The sequence below is a fragment of the Kryptolebias marmoratus genome, linkage group LG7 (assembly GCF_001649575.2).
Source record: "Kryptolebias marmoratus isolate JLee-2015 linkage group LG7, ASM164957v2, whole genome shotgun sequence".
In the NCBI taxonomy this organism is placed as follows: Eukaryota; Metazoa; Chordata; class Actinopteri; order Cyprinodontiformes; family Rivulidae; genus Kryptolebias; species Kryptolebias marmoratus.
This window is the reverse complement of record NC_051436.1, coordinates 15,708,781-15,725,852: the sequence shown is the minus strand read 5'-3', so window position 1 is coordinate 15,725,852 and position 17,072 is coordinate 15,708,781. Positions and strand designations below refer to the sequence as shown.

The window sequence follows — 17,072 nt, the reverse complement described above, 5'->3', positions numbered from 1 at the left end:
GTAATCATCAAAATTAAACGAAATAAACATTTGAAATATATGAGTTTGTATGTAATGTATGAATATAATATACAAGTTTCACTTTTTAAATGGAATTACTGAAATCAATCTACTTTTTCATGATATTCTAATTTTATGACCAGCACCTGTAAAACAAGCCTCAATGTGAAACACTTGAAAGATATTTTAAAGTTCACGATGTAAAGCGAGTCGCGTTTCAACCTTTATGTTGAGTGGCTTGTTTTACTGCAATCAACTTTACATTCAGTTGTTCTCTACAGAAATATTTTGTAGATGATATTCATAATTTTAGTACACTGAAGGTTCTGGTATAGTTGCAGTCTGTGGTTATGGAGGCAAAATACAGTCGTCCACCACCCCACGTTCAGATCTGTATTCAAACATCTCTTTCTAATGTTTATTTATGAGACACCGGACTGAACGCTCGGCACATAATCAAGAAGTCCTGAAAATGTAAACACACCGCACCGTTCCCAGTCCCCTTAAAGTTTACTACAAAGTGACCACGATGCAGTGAGGGAATGGTTTTCGAACACAGCCCAAAAGTTGAACCGTTAGATAAACACCCAGTGATTATTTCCTGAATGTTTCATTAAAATCCATCCAGATCTTTTACTAACACTACATCCAGACAAACAAAGACACAGGTAAAAACATCAGCGCCCTTCGCCCTCCCTGTGATTCCTGTTCATTTACGTTTTTATCTTCAATAACTGATGACAGATTAGAGTCGGGATTAAGGCTCTGACTCTGAGTCAGCACGGCGCCGTCGCTCGGTGACTCTGAAGCTCACCCCTTCTTGTCCAGAGCCTCCACTTCATGCACCCTCATGCCAAATATGAAGAGGTTCTGCTCCCCGGCCTCCTCCGCCATCTCCACGTTGGCTCCGTCCATGGTGCCGATGGTGAGGGCGCCGTTCAGCATGAACTTCATGTTGCCGGTGCCAGAAGCCTCGGTGCCTGCTGTGGAGATCTGCTCCGACAGGTCCGACGCAGGAATGACTGCACGGGGAGAACGTACGCATCAGACTGATCCCGGGCTTCAGTATAAGCAGTGTGCAGAAGTTCAACACCAAATCAGTGGAAATGGACACAGCAGGCTAATACAACTCTAATTTACCCACAAAATACTTGTGTACAGAGCAGCTGTTTTTACTTTACAATTTTAGCATATCGAAGGTTGTGATACAGTTACAACTGCAGTCAGTGAACTCCTAAATGAATAAAATACAGTGTAAGAAATGTGTGTAAATCCACATTTTGTGTCAGTGTTAGAAGACAAAACAGTAAACAAAAGAGAAGCTCCTTTTTATACTGCTGCATTTTCTTAGTCAAAACTAGTGAAATTATGTTGCCCATCACTTCACATTCAGGCGTGTATTCCATAGTATCTTGTTGGCGTTTATTTATGTGACACCTGGCGGTAAATACTCCCTGCATAATTCTGAAGAACCTTGCATTAAAAAGTGCTGTCCCCACCCCATAAATAGTCTACTGTACACTCACCGGCCACTTTATGTTCAACTGCTTGTTAAATAAAATGGTTAATGATCCGATCACATGGCAGCAGCTCAGTGCCTTTAGGCATGTAGACGTGGTGAAGATGATATGATGAAGTTCAAACCGGGCGTCAGAATGGGGAGGAAAGGGGATTTAAGTGACTTTGAACGTGGCGTGGTTGTTGGTGCCAGACGGGCTGGTCTGAGTGTTTTAAAAACTGATGATCTGCTGGGATTTTTACTCACAACCATCTCCAGAGTTTGTGTAAAGATAATGGTCCAATACAGAAAATTTCCAGTGAGCAGCATTTTTGTGGACAAAAATCTGGAGCTCACTGAAGTCCAGTGGCCTCCAGGGTCACCAGATCTCAGTCTCATTAAGAACCTCTGGGATGTGGTGGAACGGGAGGTTCACATCATGGATGTGCAGCCGACAAATCTGCAGCAACTGTGTGATGCTATCATGTCAATGTGGACCGGAAACTCTGAGGAGTGCTTCCAACATCTTGTTGACTCTATGCCACAAAGAATTAAGGCAGCTCTGAAGGTAAAAGAGGGTCAAACCCAGTACTAACAAGATGGACCTAATAAAGTGGCTGCTGAGTGTAAAGTGACCACATTGAAGCGTTTCATGTAAAAGATCATTCTGGATGCTGCAGCTGCAAATAATAATAATAAAAAGGCTTCAGCAGTGTAAACTTAGATGTACAAATATTGGTGTAATTAAAAACTTAAAATTATTTAGTCATTACTTTTCTCAGCCAGAGTAACTCTGTAGTTCTCCAGGAAGATGACTTTAAGACGGTCTCCCACCACAGGGTCATTGTTGACGATGTCACCGATAGATGTGATCAGCTTGATGATCATTTTGGCTGTGTGGTAACCTGGAGCTGCCTGCGAACACAACGCCCAGCCAGGTTAGACGTCAATATTTCTGTGTGTGTGTGTGTGTGTGTGTGTTCATGCGTCTGTCTGTTACCAAAATATCTCATGAATCACTGAAAAGATTTTAACCAAACACTCAGAAGTACATCTGCAGCCAAATTTCAATGTCTAACTCAGTCAGTTTTACAGATGTTCAGCTAAAATATGATTTTACAACATGTACTCTGAATGTGACGTCCTGCAAGAGGAAATTAGTCTCAAACTCTGGCCTGAAAGGAGGACAGTGATTTGATTTCCTTCAGGAAATGCTAGGCCTTTAATGTAGAGTAGAGTTTTAGTCGCTGATGAAGTTTTTGAAGTTAGTAAAAAAATTAATTAAAAAGGAGGGGTTTAGGACGAAAACTTTAGTCTGTTTTCACTCCCCAATGACAAATATTTGACTCAGGAACTCACGTCGGGAAAAAATATTAAAATCATTACTGAAAGAATAATTTAAGAAATGAGCCAGATAATTGTAGTTGAATTCATTCTTTTTACTACAATATAACTTATTATTACAGGGTAAAAAGTGAAAACGAGTAAATCTGACTAAATCTTGTGTCACGTTTGCTTTATGCCTGCAGGGAAATGTGACTGATTTCAATCTTCTCTCAACTTTTTCCAATTCTAATAACTTTTTGTAAAAAACAAAACAACTTTGTATGCAAAATCTGGGGTATTCAGCTCACCTTCCCTCCAATCATGATAGTCCTGGGAGTCCACGGCTTGCTTGGTTCCTTCCTGATGCCTATTTTAAAAGAGAGAAGAGTCTAACATTGCCCGTGTCTGAAGCTGTCTGTCGTTAAGCAGTCAGGCAGGAAAAGCAGCTCACGGTTGTACAGGGTGATGATGTGCAGGCAGTTGAGCAGCTGTCGTTTGTACTCGTGGATCCTCTTCACCTGGACATCAAACATGGAGTTGGGATTGATCTTCACCTTGTACTGTTCTTCCAGGTGGGCCGAAAACTTCAGCTTGTTTTCCTGGAAGGTCGAATAAAGAGAAGCAGGTTAAACGCCAAAAAGGACCGACTCACAGCTTGATGCTAACACCAAGAACATACAAACACTGAGTGAAAACATTATCACCTTTGCCTTCGGGCAATAATAATCTAGGCTGACAAAATGTCAACTTTTTGATGTATAAACTTTAAAGGGTCTATAAAGTTTGTTAGAAGTAAAAAAAAAAGTTTTTTTTTACACAAGTTTTATAAAGTTTAGACAGGTCATCACACTTTAAGTTGAACATTCTGTGGTAAAATCATCAAAAATCATCAAACTTAAACTGTGATTGTGTAAAAGCAATTAATGATCTCAAAACACCAGTCATATAAAGTCCAACTTTCTGTGAGTTGTTTAAACTTTAAATGATGTTTCTGCTGTGACGTGTGTCTGAGCTGTAGAGCTCCAAACGGGGCTGGGTATTTTCACTTGTTTTGCCAAATCTTGTCTGTGGGGAAAATGTTTTTGCATAGTTTTGCAAATTTTGCTCAGAGTTATACAGAGATACTGCAACCAAAACTCATATCACACAATTCCCAACAATGGCATGTTTTCATGCATTTTGTGTAAAAGTTTTGCCAAAGCTGCAGCCTGTGGGGTGAGCAGCGAGACGAAAACGGAAGAACAACACATATTAAAAAATGTTCTTAAATGTTTATGCATCGCCCCTTTAATAAGTTCTACTATTTCTAGGTTCTAAGCACTCACTTGCTTGACTTTTGCCACATCTCTAATGAAGGAATCATCATTAACAAAGTTCAAAAGCTTCTTCAGCTGATCCAGGTCACGGATGTAATCCTCTCCAATCCTCTGAAAGATACAAACAAACAAAAGTTAAATGTTATTTGTAAGAGTTAAAACATGCAAAACTGTGTTCTCTGAACTTCTAATAGGAAAATCACCTCAATGCGGACAAAAAGCACATGGAGGCATGATTAAGGACATAAATCTAAGCTATTTTAATTCAAACAACATGTCTTGAAACAATTTTCTAAATGTCATAAATCAGAAATACACAAGTCTTTGATCTTAACTAAACAATTGCCGATTGGTTGGCCTACCATTTGTAATTAGCTAAAAAAATAAGTGTTTTTACTGCAGCAGAATGCTTTGAATATCACAGTACAAATCTGAGAGAATCAAAATGTTTCTGATGTTGAAAATTAGAAGTCCAGCAAACTGTTGCTAGAAAATAGTTACCACTTTTAAGTTTAGGGAAATTTGTTCAGTCAAACAAAACCAAATACTTGGACAGACCTCAGCGATGATCTCAGCCAGGCCCGGGTTGCACATGACCAGCCAGCGCCTGGGTGTGATCCCGTTGGTCTTGTTCTGAAACTTCTGCGGGTCCACGTCGTAGAAGTCCTTGAACCTGGAGAAGATGTGGAGCTGCACTCAGACACCGTGGCACATCCACATTTTACTTTTCTTACAAACAAGCTGCACAAATGATTATTTTTTTAATCTTTTACACAGTATCTTTGATGATTTCTGAGTGGATGCGGGCCACTCCGTTGACAGCATGGGACCCCACGATGCACAGGTGAGCCATGTTGATTTTCTTGACGTCCCCCTCCTCAATCAGGGACATTCTGCGCATGCGGTCAAAGTCGCCGGGATAAAGTTTGCCAATGCGCTGGAGGAGAAAAGAACAATAAATTTAGATAATAATCAGCTGAAGTAACAACAAAATAACCACTTTTAAATGATTTTTATGTTGTTACTGTTTTATATAGCAGGGGGGTAAAAATGGTCAGACCTAGTAAATAATGTTATGCGGGATTCCGTGTGATATTGTGAGATCTATAAGCACTCGGAGTATAAACTGGGGACGACTCTCAGCTACTACCACATCAGATTTGAGCTCAGCATCTTTAAAACTGATGGAGTTAGAGCCATTTTTTTGTGTCAGATATTGTAAATTAGCTGTGGCGGCCGTCTTGAATCGCACTGACTCCTAAAAGTTAATCGGTTGTACAGATGTACATTCAATGATGACATTCTGAAAGTTTAATTAAAATGCATTGAGCGGTTCATGAGATATTTTGCTAACAGACAAACACAGTCCATCAGATATTTCTTTGGTAGCAGCTTTAATTGCAGCTTATTCTTCTCTGATTATCACTATAAGGTAACAGTTCCTCCTAATTTCTTCTATATTCTGCAACTGACAGAAACTGTTTTGTACTTTTTGCAAAAACTATCCTGAAATTATTGTTTATCCAAGCTCGGCCAAGCCTGTCTCCAACAGGTAGCTGGGTCTAAGTTTCCTGCTCTGCGTATCAGATGAAGAAGCGTCACGTTCAGTCCTGAGTCCGAGGCGGCCTTCGTACCTCCATATGCCTCCTGTTGATCTCGTAGATGATCTCCAAGTGTCGAGGCAGCAGGTTCTGGAAGAGGTCCACGGGCCAGCGCTCCAGGGCCTCAGGCAGGACGGTGTGGTTGGTGTAGGCACAGGTGCGAACCACAATGTCCCAAGCCTGGATACAGAATAAGCATGAGAGCACTGGTTCCCTTCTTACTCTGTCACAGAAATATGTGTTTGAGCAAAATATTGTTATACGTTAAATAAAGACGTAGCAGACTAGCTATAATGAGGTAAACCGCAAAACAGTTTGGCAATTAATTAATAAAAAAAAGTTTTTTGGTGTAAGAAAGTAATAATTCAGTTTTATTACGTTTTTAAATTAGGGAAATAAATCCTCATATGAACAATTAAGAATCCCAGAAGAAATGCTGAATGGCGCCAAGGCAGCTGCTGCCGAAAATCCCAAAACTCTACAACAATCCAAGGTAAAACGTGTCTACATTTATGATGTATGAGCTGTAGAAGACGTGTAAAGAGACGCAAGACAAGAACCGTTAGAAGCTGTCGTCAGTGGCTAATTATGGTCGCCATGGTAACTGCATGCCTGTGTCTGTCACTCCCTGACTGCCAAGTTCAGAAACAGTGAAAATAAGCCTCAAACAGTCGCTTGTGTTAGAGCTTTACGTTTGATCCTACAGAGTGTTGAATAAGCAGAAGACACACATGATTTCTTTTTGTTTCTACAGTGTTAAATGTGACAGAGATAACAATATTAAAATAAGACTCTTCACTTCACAAAGTCTTGAACAGAACAGCTAGAAGGCTGATTCAATGCTTTTGAATCGACACCTTTAATGATGCGAGACTTAGAACACTAGCTTTTTTTGTTATTTCATGAAAATTAGAGCTAAATTCAGCAGAAGTGAGGAAAACTAACTCAAACCTTACTGGTTTGGCTTGAATTAAGAGGGTGGGGGTGATCATCAGCTAGTTGTGATCATTTGAACGGCTGGCTTGAGCCCAACACATCAGAAGTCTGTAAGGTGATCTACCTTCTCCCAGGTCAGTTTCTCATTGTCCACGAGGAGCCTCATCAGCTCCGGGATGGCGAGAGCAGGGTGTGTGTCGTTCAGCTGGATGGCCACCTGCAGACAAAGGTACACACAGAGTAAACGACAAGCAGTCCTTTAAGCAACGCACATCACCCACCGTCGACTTTCAGCCGCGATAAAACCAATCAGTGCTGCAGCACAATCCATGTAAGCATCACATTCTCATTAAACAGATCATTTCATAAAGCAGACATTTCGATTCATAAGTCTAATATGTCAAAAGGTAAATAAAAACGAGAACAGTGGTGAGAATGTGATGAAGCAGACACCTTGTCTGGCATTGTAGAAAGGTCCATTCGCACAAACTCCGTGGAGCCAAACTTGGAGGCTTTGAATCGCCTGATGATGTCTTGAAGGGTGGCTGCAACAACAAAGTACTCCTGCTTCAGACGCAGCTCCTTCCCTTCGAAGAACTGAAGAACAGAACAGAGCTGTTAGGACTCATTTTTCTCACATACACTGCACTAACAAACCTGATATTTATGTCATAAAGAGGGAAACGTGGCTTTGGAAAGAGAAATCATTTGCAGTCCCTTGAAAAAGAATTTAAACTGCTTCAACTTTTTCATATTCTGTAGTTCCAAACACAAACTTCAAAGTAATTTACTGGGATTTTTTTTGTGACAGACCAACTCGAAGTAGTGCATGATTATGAAGTTATGATGCATGGTTTAGCATTTTGTACAAATAAAAACCCATTCCATTGTAGATCTGGCTGGATGTTTCAGTTCCTGCTGGAAGGTGAACCTCCACCTCAGTCTCAAGTCTTTTCCAGCCTCTAACAGGTTTTCTTCCAGGACTGTCCTGTATTTAGCTCCATCCATCTCCCCATCAACTCTGAGCAGCTTCTCTGTTCCTGCTGAAGAACAGCATCCCCACAGCATGATGCTGCCACCACCATGCTTCAGTGTTAGTTTGGTCTGATCTGAGCAGAGCAGCTTCTTCCACATGTTTGTTGTGTTCCTACAGGACTTGTGTCAAACTGTAAACAGGACTTCTGGTTTTCTTTCAACGATAGATTTCTTTGTTGCTTGGTCTTCATGATGCTGTTTGATCACTAAGAACAGCTGAATTTATACTGAGATTAAATTACACACAGCTGGACTCTAGTTCCTAATTAGCTGACTTCAGTTGGTCGCTCTGGATTTTACTTCAGGAGATCAGAGAAAAGGGGGTGAATAGAAATGCAACCACACTTTTCATATTTTTATTAGTAGCAAATGTTGAAAACCACGTTTTATTTTCTTTCCACTTCACAATAATGCTCCACTTTGTGTTGGTCTGTCACATACAATCTTAGGAAAATACTTTCAAGTTTGTGGTTGTAACGTGACAAAATGTGGAAAATTCAAGGGCTCTTTAGACTTTAAAGGCACTTAAAAGCACAGAAAATGCAACTGCAAGAGTTTGGACTTCCTGCTTTTAAAAATAAGGTCCAATGAAGGCAATTAAAAGTTAAATGAAAAGGTTGGATAACTACACAAACTCAAAGTGTCAGTGTGGGTTTCTGTGTTTTCTTCAAAAACACAATAATTCAGCTTTCAAGTACAGAAGGGTCTATTTTCATGTCATGTTTCTTTTTAAATTCCATGGATTCCCACCCAATCCCCATCCAAAAAAAACACTCCTCTCTTTATATGGTCTTTTGGATATTTTCCCACAGCCTTTCTGAACATGAAACCTTTAATATGACTGACCGCTTCAGTAAAATAATCTAAAATGCTCAGACTCTACTCACGTTGTCATTGGGGTAGAGAACTCTGGAGATGTTCTCAGCCAGGTTTCTATCCAGCACAGCTTGGATGTAGCCACCAACATTAACTGAGGGACAACAGTAAGGTGAGCGGCTCATTTGTCTCAACGTTAGTGCCGACATAAGACTGATCAGATTTGTATTACGCAGCTGAAGGTACGCTGAGGTCTGAAGAAAACTGCGGGCAGTACTCACAGTCTTTGAGGTTGAATTCGCAGGGGGCCTTCGCAGACCACAGTCTCATGGTGTTGACAATGTTGTTCCTGTAGCCAGGGACCGGGGTGTCATAGGGAAGAGCCAAGACCACCTGGATTAAAGCAGAGAGAATATAAAATCAACGCTCTGGTTATTTATCTGTTACCCTCTGCAGTGTGAGAACGCGTCAGCACCTCACACACAGACGCTCACAACTTTCTTTGTGTCACATGCCTCAGCACATTTAATCACTGGAGTATGTGTGAAGGATGTGACAAAACACTAACTCCTATATGTGTGTGTACAGGAGTGCCCTCAGCCCACAGACATCTCTTTTTGGTCTCACTCGGGACAGCACAACACACCGAGCTGTAATCACTGCATCCAAATTAATCTGCTTTTTTATTTTTAAGTCTTGGTGTGGTTCTCTTTCAAAACACTGCTCTTTAGTCAAAGTGGGGTAAAAGTAGAGGCAGTTATCGAGGGAGCATCAATCAAACAAACCTAATTTTTTTTCTAACTTTGAAGGTATTCGGAACAAGTATTGGTGCTTATCAGTAAATGTGACGCCAGTCGCTAAAGAAGAGCTGAATATGAAGCAGACAGCACAGACTTTGTTAGTAGCAGTTTAATTTTGGTCGCTGAAAAAGAGTATGTCTAAGTGTAGAGAAAGACCAAATCATCGACTGAGTGGTTTTATTTTTTTTTTACCAAAATTGGTTGCTTCATGGCATGGTCAAATTTGAATTCAGCCATGTCTGTGCATACTTAATCAATTACCAAGCAGGAAAAAAAAGATGCAGCAGCAGCTGCTCCAACCAGCTTACTGTAGCTCACAATTTATTTTTTTTCTTTACTTTTTAAAACAAGAACGCTCTTCTATATATTATTTTTAAATGTACAAGTTCTTCTAAAGCTTGTTAAATACATATATTTTTTAAATGAAGCAACTATTGTTAGATTTTGTTCAATAAATAAAAAAACACGCAAACCAATAATAAAAAAAAATATTAAAAACTTATCTATATTGGCCATCAGCTGCATTGATTTCTAAAGATTGGTATCTGCCATAAATAAACAACAACAACAACAACAACCTCACATCGGTCAACCTCTTCTCACAGGACACCTGAGGACACTGGCAGGACTGGGCTTTGAACCTGTGATCTTCTGACAGAAAGGCAGACACGCGTGGGCTTCTCCTAACCTGCGTGTCGACCCATTTCACTCCTTCAGCTGTGTGTTCCACCCTGCCGTAGAAGTGGACCGGACGCATGTACTCAGGGCGAGCCTTCTCCCAGGGGTTTCCGTAACGCAGCCAGTCGTCCGCTTCCTCCACCTGTTGGGGAGAGATATGTGTTTGTGGGGTTAGGCAACCTGCAGCACCTGTGAAGAGGGTCAACACCGACTTATTCTTATGCTTTTACTTCAGATAAATGACTACATTGACTCTATTCATTTTCCTGAGTATGACCTTCTTATACTTTCAGCTCAGACACCTGATGGTTTATGTTCCATCTGTGGTGAAAATATTTCTGCCATGAATAAAATTCTTGTTCTTTTGGACCGCCTACACAGTTCTGATTGGCTCAGTTGTTGCCAAACAATGAAGGTCGTGGTAGAAATGACAGCATCAGAACAATTTGTCCTGGAAAGAAATGCTCATGCAGGAGTTCACACTTTTAGATTAAACTGAGGAAATCAAAGAGAAGAGTTATAACACTGGTTATGTGTGACCAGGTTTGAAATAACTCCATCATGTACCTCGTCGCAAGGCTGTGAAGTAGTTCCTTCACTGTTGAAACATTTAGTCAGATAAGAGAATGTTAAAAACGAGAACATTTTTAAAAAACACTGAAAGGCTCCAAATTCTAACATACCTTTGTAATAATCCAAGCTGACAACATGCGTATAATTTGATGTATGAACCGTATAAGGAGTTTAAGATCCCAAGAAATGTTAAAGCTGCAGACAGGGGCTCGTTAGGGTCACCACGGTAACCACACACCTGTCTGCCAAGTTAATGAGAGGCAGGTTGAGAAGTAATCCTCAAATAAACAATCAAACAAAAACTCTAAGTCAGATCCTACAAAAAGAAAAACAGATAAATTAAAATAAGTTGGTCATTAAGACCCCCATCATCCCAAACCTGTCAACCTTTGAGTTTAGTATTAGTTTATGTTCGTTATGTTATTATTAACAGAATAGCTGACAAAATGATTCTGTGTTTTCTGCCTTTACTCACTGAAGAACAGAGCTGCTGTAAATGTCGTATCGGACTAAGATCTCCCTCTTTGACATGTTGATGCTGATGTCTGGAACACTGGAGCTCTGAAAATAATGGACTATTTTGGTGGCAGTTTTGCTCCAGAGTATTTTATTTGTGACATTTGGTTACAGAGATCATTGTGTTTTATATGAACTGTTGGACTGAAAGTCATTTATTATAATCTGAATTTATAGCAAAGATAACAGGTAAAAAATACTAAAAAATAAAAGTGGATGAGACTGAGACCCCACTGTCACTGGATAATTCCCACCCATCACCTGCCAGCCGTTCATAATCTTCTGATTGAAGATGCCAAACTCGTAGCGGATCCCGTAGCCATAAGCAGCCAGACCCAGAGAGGCCATGGAGTCCAGGAAACACGCTGAGGAGGCAGAGCAGACGGGAGAGGCTGTCAGCAGGGACACAAATCAAATCTGGGAGGAACACCACACTTCCGCCGTCTGTCAGCGGCCGGCCTGGAACTCACCGGCAAGACGACCCAGTCCTCCATTACCCAGGCCGGCGTCTTCCTCGATGTCCTGCAGCTCCTCCATGTCCAGACCCAGCTGAGGAGCACGATCAGTACATTAATCAGCACAGTGTTTCTTTGAACCCACTTTATACAGCAAAACAAGAACAGAATAACCAACAAAAAGGCATTAAAATGCATCAGATTTTAGATTCCCTGAACCAGCTACTTTTTTCTCTGATTTTCTCTGCTTGCACAATCTTCTCTCTAAAAGTTTTATGGACTAATTATAGCTTAGTAATACTTGTAGTTAACAGGTAATCCTGCTGAAATGGTAATTATCTGAAGCTGTGTTTGAGGCAGTCAGTTGTGTTCTGGAGGCAGACGGTCTTTCTAATTTTGAGGCTCAGCTCATTTCTTTTACATGAGGCTTAAAACTAACTAAACAATGATCCCATGATGTTTCAAGTTCAAGGATTTTTACTTTCCCTGAAGGACAGCTTGGTTCACAGTCAGTAAATACACACACATACACACACACACACACACACACAAGGAAACATATAACAAGACAAGAAAACATACTGAAATGAAAACACTAAGATCACAGCTACTCATTTAGGAGCCTGGTTCCTGCAGGGATAAGTGAATTTTTCCAGTCTGTTAGTCCTACATTCTTGGCACCAGATACCTGCGTCCGGATGGGAGCAACCTGAACTCACCATGGAGGAGGGGGGGCGGGGGATCAGGCTGGCCTTTTTCACTAACCTCTCCTTGTGTAGGTCATTGTGGTTCTTCGGGGCTGTACCAGCAGCAGCAGTTTGTGGCAGATCTGTTCTTCACCTTTCCTCACTCTTCCTGACTCCAGAGCTGTGCATTTCATCTTCTCTACATTTAAGATTGTGCTGAAAGCTTTCCTTTTAGATAGAGCTTGTACAAGCCCAATTTTCGTTTTGTAAAAAAAGAAAATTTTAAGTGCAGAAATCTCTGAGCTCAAAGGATGAGGCTGAAAGTCAACACTGGATGTCTGTGATCTTCGGACCCTCAGGGGCCACTGCAGTAAAAACAGGTGTGATTCTGTTCTGGACATCACTGCATGGACTCAGGAACACTTCCACAGATCACTGTCTGTAAACACAGCTCACCCTGACATCCACTGATGCTGCTTAAAGCTCTATCAGGCAGAGAAGAAGCCAGATGTGACACCATCCAGAAACTCTGCTGTCTTCTCTGAACCAAAGCTCAGTTAAGATGGACTGAGGGGAAGAGGAGAACTGTTCTGGGGTCAGGGGAATTGAAAATTAGCAAATTGCTACAAACTCTTTTTGGTGGTTCTGCAGAGTATTGACTCGGGGGGGCTGAATATAAATGCACATCACACTTTTTTAGATTTTTATTTGTAAAAAGTTTAGAAAATCATCTGTAATTTTTGCTCAACTTTCTCTCAAGACTTCTGTTCAAGACACAGCAATTGTATCAGTACTGTATGGATATTTTTTATATTTTAAAAAATATTTTATAAAGCAGAAATATGAAAACACCAGAACAATAATGTTTAGTTTCATTTTGTTGTTGTTACAAAACTGTATTTACCCAGATCTTTGATTAAAGTTCAGGCTAAAAGAGACCCTCAGAGTACAGGCAGACATGGCTGGGAATAACAAACGTTCTTCACCTGATAGGTGGCTTCATCGCAGGCGTTCTCCAGGCCCAGGTTCACCATGGTGTTCTGCAGAGCCCGGCCCATGTAAAACTCCAGGGAGAGGTAGTAGACGCGCTGCGGAAAAACCAGAAAGAGCCGTTAGCAAAACTTGCAGAAAAATATCTACGGTTCCATCTAGATTTGGCCTGCATAAAAAAATTTAAGCACACAAAGATATCCACTAAAACGCCCAACAAAACATCAGAGATGGTACTAAACTCTGCCCCCGACTCCAACACAACTTCATAACAAGCTGAGCTCAGAAATATGTCTACTTTTTGATGTATGAAACTGTACAAGACGTTTAGAGAGAACCAAGATCAAAAGAAGTATTAAAGCTGCTGCCGGTGGCTCATTAGGGTCACCATGGCAACCACACACCTGTGTCTGTCCCTCCCTGACAAGTTAATGAGAGGCAGACAGAAACAGACTCAGACAGTTGGCTGGAGTCCGATCTTAAAGTCTTGAACCGTGAGCTGCAGAAGACTGATGATGTGGTTCTCGTGATTTTTAATCTTTCTACAGTGTTTCATGCAGGAGATGTGATGAGTTAAAAATACCCTTCACCTCCAGTTTTGAGCTAAAATACAACTAAAGTCCGTTGTGCTCCCTGTAATCTGGGGGGGATTTGAGAGAAGACTGTGGGTCTTATTGCTGATGTACTAAAAAGATTTTAAAAAAGGAGTTGTGGGAGAGAGATAAGTTTGTTTGCAAAATATCTGAACATTTTGGGCAGCTGACACATCAGTGTGACATCAGCTGTCAGTTGAACAGTTGTGGAAAAACCCCTAAAATCGTAAAACTTCAGCTGTGATTGTGCAAAAACCATAAAAGGTATCAAAATGTCAGTTCAGGCATACAAAGTCCAACTTTCTGTGACCCGTTTAAACTCTGAATGATGTTCCTACTGTGAGGTCTGAGCAGCAGCGCTCCAAACGGGGCTGGCTTTTCTCATGTGTTTCACCAAAATCCTATTGAGCTCCATTGTTCGTGTTTTTTATTTTTGTCTAAGTTCTCAGATGTACTGCTACCAAATGCCGAAGCACATCATTCCCCATCGTGTTGCTCTGTTCGGTGTATAATCTGCATGTTTTATTTCAAAGCTGTACAGGAAGACAGGAAGACAGGAAGACGGAGACAACAGCTGAGCCGGTTCTGGCGAAAATGTCTCCCGATACTTCCAACAAGTGGCTCGAGTTACAGGCCGCCTGGAGCAGAACACAATGCCTGCTCACAGCTCTGTGACTTTCGAAAAGGAGCACATGAACTGAAGGTGACCTGGAGGGGTCCGCGATACACTCCCCGCCATGTTTGCCTTCCCACTATGGCTTTCTGTTCCCGCAGCTGATTAACAGCAGGGAGGTTGTAAAATAAGAAGCAGACAGCAGAAAATGATGCAAACATTACATTTAGAAATGCTTGCATTCACTGACAAAACAAATATTTGGCCCCAGTCCAGGTGTGATATGAAAGCAGAACCTCCTCCAGCTCTGGCTGACCCGTTTCACCTCCCACTGAACCTGGTGGAATCCGTATGTATGGAACTATTTACAGCGGTGGATTAATCCACACTGACCGCTGGAGTATGTAGCATTTACAGGCAAGTATTGCAGGCTGCAACTTCACCACCATGGTGTCCCTGGCTGGACTGGTGCCCAGATCAGTGTCTGAATGGCTCAGTTTTCCTTTTTATTCCTGAGCTGCCGAAAGTTTAGAAAATTAATGTAGTTTAAGTGATGCGTCTAAGTTTTAGGTGTAGGGTGACATGATCATCAAAATACAAACATGGGATGAGGAGAATGTTCCCACAGGACATTGTTAGATGTGTTAAATACACTAAGAGATCATCTAAAAATAGATAACGATGCCCAACTTAATTTAAGACCTAGCTGTCCTTGAAGGAATACATATCGCCGCCGTCTTTCACGCAAGGGTTTGACTAAACTAAACTTAAAGGATCTCATGAAAGATCTCAGATGTGTTCGTTCGAAGAGGACCCTTCAGCAGAGGGGGGAAACATACACACTCTTTTTTCACATTAGATTAGGTATTTATTATTGTAAAAACTTAGTAAATGTATTGCAACTGGATGCAAATTTCCCAGCATTGGTGAATTCCACATGCTCAATTAATATCACAGTAAAAACTAGAGTAAGGAATCTGGCTCTTTCAGTAAAATATATATATCTGTAACAGCTGATCAGGCAAAAAGGGCCGTAATGTTCTCCGTATGTCTGTCTCTTTGCAAATGTGTTTGTCTGTTAGCAAAATATACGATGTTTTATCATTAGATGATCGTCTATATCGGATAAACCTTTGGAGTCAACCCGGCTCAAGATGGCCACCTGAGCTTATTAACAATATCCAACACACAAACACACACACAAAATGGCTACAAATCAGTTAGTTTGACAGATACTGAGCTAAAATGTGGTTTGTCCGCAGCTGAGAGTGATCTGTAACTTTTAGTCTGATTGTGAGAGATCTACTTTTAAAACCTTGCCTCTTTTGGAGCCAACTAGCAAAAACATTATGTAAATCACTGGACAGATGTTGGTGAAACTTTTGAGGAAGCAGCCACTGCTGCTGATGAACTTTTAGAGTCAGTGCAGCTGAAAACGCCCATCACAGCAAACACAAAAGTGGATATAACTCAGCTAGATTTGTTGACACTGAGCTGAACTGTGATGTGGTAGTAGCTGAGAGTAATTCACAACACATATTGGTGATGTTATTTTCAGGGTATGACCAAAGCAGCTGCAACATCAGCTCATCTGGCTTTGAAAGGCGGCGGGCGATATGCATTCCTTTAAGGAACGCTAGGCCTTTAATTTTTACTATATATTTACCAGCTCTTTAATGTAGAGAACCAGACAGCAGCAGTTAGGGTTTAGTGCTTATAGCTTGTTTTGTGGGGGGGTTCTGAAGTAGTGGAAAGAGGACAGAACCAGTGGATGTTCTGGTTCCTCTGACCCAGTTTAACACAAAACTGTGACTTATTGACTGATCAGAGCAGACCCTTTACATTCAGCCTGCTGATCCATTTCCAGCTCTGCCCACGAGCCGACCTGCTAATGGAGGGGGGGGGGACATTTGATCTCCATTAGTCCTTCAAACAGCGCGTAGCCATTTTGAGGTGGAGGGGATGGATGGAGGCCATTACGCCGTCACGTTCCAACTACCAGTTGCGTCTCCGAGCTCCTACACGCGGAACTCGCCCGCTGTTCGGACACTTCCCGTCGCGCGCTGGTGGGGAGTCAGGTGAAGGTTATAGAGGTAGATGCACAGAGGAGAGAGGGGGGTTGGTGGGGGGCGCGTGCACGAGGCTCAGGTGCAGCCTGAGCTGCTTACCGACAGAACAATACGCGTCGAGACGAGGAAGCGCGAGCCTGACTATAAATGGAAATGAAGAGAAAAGCAGAGGGGCGCGCGCGAACAAACAAACACATTAACGCGCGCGCGCACTGAGATAATCAGCTGTGACACTGCAGAGCGGACCTCCTCCTCCCTCCTCCCCCCTCCCGCTGCTCTCAGATCAGCTGTCTACGTGCTGGACTGCGGCATCCTCCGCGCGCCTTACTTTGGGGTCCTTCTCATAGTAATGCTGCTGGGTCCGGATCCAGCGGCCCACCAGGTGGTCCCGGACAGTGTTGGCCAGGGCGAAGTAATAGTCCCGTTTTGTCGCAACGTTTCGGTCCTTCACGAGCGTGAAGTGAAGGTGCCTGTTGAAATTAGTCTTCAGGTCCGCGACATTTTCCACCCCGGCCAATCCCCGGACCGAGATCTGCTTCCTCTTGTCCTGGTCCGTCAGCGGCTTGGCCAT

The 17,072-nt window shown here is 41.8% G+C and overlaps 1 protein-coding gene across 1 annotated transcript in view; it reads right to left on the bottom strand.

Annotated features, from left to right (window-relative positions):
* LOC108242298 (glycogen phosphorylase, muscle associated) overlaps nucleotides 1–17,072 on the bottom strand; it is a 23,820-nt gene extending 6,748 nt beyond the window's left edge. The window contains exons 1-17 of the mRNA XM_017427064.3: nucleotides 16,830–17,072; nucleotides 13,223–13,324; nucleotides 11,566–11,644; nucleotides 11,357–11,460; nucleotides 10,017–10,148; nucleotides 8,810–8,921; nucleotides 8,600–8,682; nucleotides 7,131–7,274; nucleotides 6,802–6,894; nucleotides 5,775–5,921; nucleotides 4,914–5,077; nucleotides 4,699–4,813; nucleotides 4,150–4,251; nucleotides 3,276–3,423; nucleotides 3,133–3,191; nucleotides 2,272–2,413; nucleotides 815–1,022 (exon numbers count right to left, since the gene is read on the bottom strand). Of these exons, the coding sequence (XP_017282553.1) occupies nucleotides 815–1,022; nucleotides 2,272–2,413; nucleotides 3,133–3,191; nucleotides 3,276–3,423; nucleotides 4,150–4,251; nucleotides 4,699–4,813; nucleotides 4,914–5,077; nucleotides 5,775–5,921; nucleotides 6,802–6,894; nucleotides 7,131–7,274; nucleotides 8,600–8,682; nucleotides 8,810–8,921; nucleotides 10,017–10,148; nucleotides 11,357–11,460; nucleotides 11,566–11,644; nucleotides 13,223–13,324; nucleotides 16,830–17,072 (2,177 nt within the window). The remainder of the gene's footprint in view (nucleotides 1–814; nucleotides 1,023–2,271; nucleotides 2,414–3,132; nucleotides 3,192–3,275; nucleotides 3,424–4,149; nucleotides 4,252–4,698; nucleotides 4,814–4,913; nucleotides 5,078–5,774; nucleotides 5,922–6,801; nucleotides 6,895–7,130; nucleotides 7,275–8,599; nucleotides 8,683–8,809; nucleotides 8,922–10,016; nucleotides 10,149–11,356; nucleotides 11,461–11,565; nucleotides 11,645–13,222; nucleotides 13,325–16,829) is intronic.